Source organism: Nicotiana tomentosiformis, chromosome 12 (genome assembly GCF_000390325.3).
Source record: "Nicotiana tomentosiformis chromosome 12, ASM39032v3, whole genome shotgun sequence".
NCBI classification, from domain to species: Eukaryota; Viridiplantae; Streptophyta; class Magnoliopsida; order Solanales; family Solanaceae; genus Nicotiana; species Nicotiana tomentosiformis.
In genome coordinates this window covers 119,868,777-119,873,577 of record NC_090823.1, presented here as the reverse complement: position 1 = coordinate 119,873,577, position 4,801 = coordinate 119,868,777, and the positions used below count along the sequence as shown (strand labels likewise).

General features: G+C 42.4%; 1 protein-coding gene across 1 annotated transcript; it reads right to left on the bottom strand.

Moving 5' to 3' along the window:
- Positions 1–3,087: 3,087 nt before the first annotated feature.
- On the bottom strand, positions 3,088–4,293 carry LOC138903303 (uncharacterized). Its single transcript, XM_070191248.1, has 2 exons — positions 4,096–4,293; positions 3,088–3,870 (listed from the first exon to the last, which is right to left on the bottom strand). The coding sequence occupies exons 1-2, from the start codon at positions 4,291–4,293 to the stop codon at positions 3,088–3,090; spliced, it is 981 nt and encodes a 326-aa protein (XP_070047349.1).
- Between the last annotated feature and the right edge of the window lie 508 nt (positions 4,294–4,801).

The following is a 4,801-nucleotide window of genomic DNA, read 5'->3' as shown; positions in this document are numbered from 1 at the left end:
CAACTGCCCCTCTTTATCCGAAAATGATGAAAGAGTTGTCGGGTAAAGAAAATGATGACCAATTTTGTCCGAAGTGAGTGAGGAGTGATGTATTTGAAAAAATAGGGGTCGGACCCTGGTTCTTGAGTTGCCAACATATCCCTAGTATTACGGGAATCAGGCAGTGTGTAGTTTAGGATCCAACGACGAGCGAAACTGATGGCGATGTTATAAGAGTGTTTGTTTGTTTCAAAAGGATCTTTTGGGTAGGGTAGTGTCGTAAGTGACAAATAATTTTAGGTGGGGTCATGAATGCAAATTGGACGTTACAGATGTACGAGGCAGATATTTGAACGGTTAAAAGGTAATCAACTGCTGATCATGAGTTACGTGTAAAGGATGTGAACGTTGTGAACAGAAACTGGAGTGAGAATTGCTGCTGTTTGTAGAACTGTTACCTCCCGAGTTACCTGGAAAACTTAAAACACGATGCGCGCGAATATATGGGGTTATTACGTAATCTAAACATAATGAAGATTCCCTTCGGACCAAGAGAGTTTTCCTTGGACTATGAGGATGATGTCCTTAGACTATGATGTCCTGGGCCATGAAGTATATGATCATGGATTTGCCGGACATGGAATGGTGTCCTTGAGCCATGAGGATGGTGCCTCCGTACTATGATGCCTTTGAATAATGATATGCAATTTCGAGAGATCCTCAGGCCATGGCATGATGTCTACGGTCTATGATGATGATGCCCTTAGACTATGACGCCCTCGGACAGTATGGCGATGTTTCAGCCCATGAGATGCAAAGATGCGGCGATATCGATTTTTTGGTAGAGGAAACAGATAATGCTTAGTCATATGTGAGAACGAGATGAGACAAGGTTTAGTCTTGTATGAGATGGGGGAAGTGCTTAGCTCGATGCAAAGAGCGGAGACAATGTCTAGTCTCATGCAAGGAAAGGAAATTCCTAGCCTTATGTAACAATTGAGGCCATGCTTAGCCTCGTGCAAGGAATGGAGACAGTGATTAGTCTCATGCAAGGAAAGGCAGTGCTTAGCCTTATGCAATGATGGACGCAATGCTTAGCCTCGTGCAAGGAATGGAGACAATGCTTAGCCTCATGCAAGGAAAGGAGATAGTGCTTAGTCTCTGGAAAGGAAAGGCAATGCTTAGCCTTATGCAATAATAGAGGCAATGATTAGCCTCATGCAAGAAATGGAGACAGTGCTTAGTCTCTGGCAAGGAAAGGCAATGCTTAGCCTCATGCAATAATGGAGGCAATGCTTAGCCTCATGCAAGAAATGGAGGCAATTCTTAGCCTCATGCAAAAAATGGAGACAATGTTTAGTCTCATGCAAGGAAAGGCAATGCTTAGCCTTATGCAATACTGGACGCAATGCTTAGCCTCATGCAAGAAATGGATACAGTGTTTAGTCTCACGCAAAGAAAGCCAATGCTTAGCCATATGCAATATGGAGACGGTGCTTAGTCTCATGCAAAGAATAGAGATAGTGCTTAGTCTCATGCAAAGAATGGAGACAATACTTAGTCTCATGCAAGGAAAGGCAGCATTTAGCCCTATGCAAGGAGTAGTTACAATGTTTAGTATCATGCAAAAGAAGGTAGTGCTTAGCCTTATGTAATGATTAGGGCAGTGCTTACCCCTATGCAAGAAAAGCAATGACTGAATGCGAGAGAATAAAGCATTTCTTAGCTTGATGTGTCTGCATTTGGCGACCTTTATCATTGTGAAGATAGTGATCTTGTTGTGTGTATGTATTTGCGGACGTTCCTGTTATGTTCATTGTGCCTGCATCCAAAGAAATATTATGAGTTTTACGGGGGAAAGGTTGGTTCGTGCTCTCGATTTCATGCTTCGCCTTTGTTTTTGTCTGAAGTCCCTGCTTGAGTTACCCCGAGTAACGTCTGGCTGCTATAGAAACATAAATTTTGAAAAACATCCGTTTGATAAATTATTTATGAAAATGTAGTTGTTTGAAATATATGATAATGCACTAGAGCAAATAATTTGTTGAATTGATGATTGTGAAACGCTTTTGAGACATTGCAACCTCCTTGATTCGGAATTTTGAGGATCCTCCTCAAAATTCTGCCCCAGTTTAAGTGCATACTTCCCGCGATACATTCCTTGGCAAATTCAAACATGATGGGGACAGGCAAACTCGAGATCCTGCCCCAGTTTCTAACCATATGGGGCATGAATATTTTATTATGATGTGACCGAACCCACATGGCTGCCTACGTATCCCCTCTTAAATAGGAATCAGGTCAAGCGTAGTTCAGTTACATCAAATAGAAAGTGCGAACATAAACTTAAACATAGTATCTCTTGACTGTGTCCGAATTGATAGGTTTTGGCTAAATCTCTTCATCCATTTCTGCAAGTATAAGTGCTCCTCCTGTTAATACTCGGTTAACCATGTAAGGGCCTTGCCAGTTGGGTGAGAATTTCCACTTTGCTTCATCCTGATGTGGGAAGATCCGTTTCAACACCAATTGCCCTGGTGTGAATTGCCTTGACCTGACCTTTTTATTGAAAGCCCTTGCCATTCTATTATGGTAGAGTTGACCGTGACATACTGCATTCATTCCTTTTTCGTCAATGAGAGCTAGTTGTTCATACCGGCTCCGTATCCATTCTGCGTCGCTGAGCTCGGCTTCCTTGTATAATTCTTAAGGAATGGATTTCTACTTCGGCGGGTTTAACGGCTTCAGTATCGTAAACCAATAGATAGGGGGTTGCCCCAGTGGATGTACGAACTGTGGTGCGATACCCGAGCAAAGCAAATGGTAGCTTCTCGTGCCATTGTTTGTAATTGTCTACCATTTTCCTCAATATCTTCTTGATGTTCTTGTTGGAGGCTTCTACAGCTCCATTCATTTGCAGCATGTATGTTGTAGAGTTTCGATGCTTGATCTTGAATGTTTCACACATGGCTTTCATCAAGTCACTGTTGATATTGGAGGCATTGTCAGTAATGATTGACTCAGGTAATCCAAATCGACAAACGATGCGGCCCGGACAAAATTTGCTACCACCTTCTTAGTTACAGCCTTATAGGATGCAGCTTCAACCTATTTTGTGAAGTAGTCTATAGCCACCAGTATGAACTTATGTTCTCTTGAAGCAGCGGGTTCGATTGGTCCGATGATATCCATACCCCAAGCAGAGAAGGGCCAGGACGAACTTGTTACATTGCGTTCGTTGGGCGGCACTCGTATCATATCAGCATGTATCTGGCATTGGTGACACTTTTGAACATATTTGATGCAGTCTGTTTCCATAGGCATCCAGAAATATCCTGCTCTTAGTATCTTCTTGGCCAGAACGAAACCATTCATGTTGGGTCCACAAGTTCCGGCATGTATTTCCTCGAGCAATGTAGACGTCTCCTTAGCATCAACGCATTGCAACAATCCCAAATCAGGTGTCCTTCTATACAGAATTCTTCCGCTTCGGAAGAAATGGTTGGCCAATCTTCGAAGCGTGTGCTTCTGAGTATGTGTAGTGTGCTCAGGATATTCTCCCTTTTCTAAGTATTCTATAATGTCGTGGAACCACGGATTTCCGTCAATTTCTTCCTCAATATGAGCACAATAAGCTGGCTTCTTATGAATTACTATTGGGATATGATCAATGAAACTCTTGTCTGGGTGTTGTATCATGCAGGATAAAGTGGCTAATGCATTTGCAAACTCATTCTGAATCCTTGGAACATGCTTGAACTCTATCTTTGTGAATCTATTGATTAGCTCTTGTACACAGCAGAAGTATGGCAATATGTTAGTATTCTTCGTAGTCCATTCTCCTATAACCTGGTGCACCAATAGATCTGAATCTTCGATTACCAGCAACTCCTGAACGTTCATATCAATGGCTAACATGAGTCACAGGATGCAGGCCTCATATTCTGCCATATTATTGGTGCACGGAAACCTGAGCTTTGCGGATACCGGATAGTGCTGACCGATTTCTGATACTAAGACAGCTCTGATACCCACTCATTTGAAGTTTGCTGCTCTATCGAAGAACATCCTCCAACCATCGTATGCCTCGGTAATATCTTCTCATACAAACGATACCTCATCGTCAGGAAAATGCATTTTCAATGCTTCGTATTCTTTGTCTATGGGATTTTCTGCCAAGTGATCTGTCAATGATTGCCCTTTGACTGCCTTCTGAGTTACATAGATGATGTCGAACTCACTCAGTAACATCTTCCACTTTTCTAACTTACCCGTAGGCATAGGTTTCTGAAAGATGTATTTCAGCGAATCCATCCTTGATATGAGATATGTAGTGTATGCACAGAAATAATGTCTCAACTTCTGGGCTATCCATGTCAGAGCACAACAGGTGCGTTCTAATAAGGAATACCGAGCTTTATAAGGCGTGAACCTTTTTGCTTAGATAATATATCGCCTGCTCCTTCCTTCCAGTTTCATCATGTTGTTCTAGAACACAACCAAAAGCCCTATCCATCACAGACAGATAAAGCAGCAGGGGTCTTCCTGGTTCTGGTGGGATCAACACGGGCGGTTTGGATAAATACTATTTGATTTTGTCGAAGGCTTTCTGGCATTCTTCATTCTAGCTTGTTGCAGCATCTTTCCTCAGCATTCTGAAGATTGGCTCACATATCACCGTTGATTGTGCTATAAAACGGCAGATATAATTGAGGCGCCCTAGAAAACTCATCACATCTTTCTTATTCTTTGGCGGTGGCAAGTCCTAGTTAGCTTTTGATTTTTGACGGGTCTAACTCGATACCTCGGCGACTGACGATGA

Bases quoted from the DNA above. Each gene is read 5' to 3' on its own strand.
- LOC138903303 (XM_070191248.1), bottom strand. From the start codon at position 4,293: ATGGATTCGCTGAAATACATCTTTCAGAAACCTATGCCTACGGGTAAG. The intron at 3,871-4,095 runs GTATCGTTTGTA...ATGAACGTTCAG, and splicing joins TGCATTTTCCTGACGATGAG to GAGTTGCTGGTAATCGAAGA.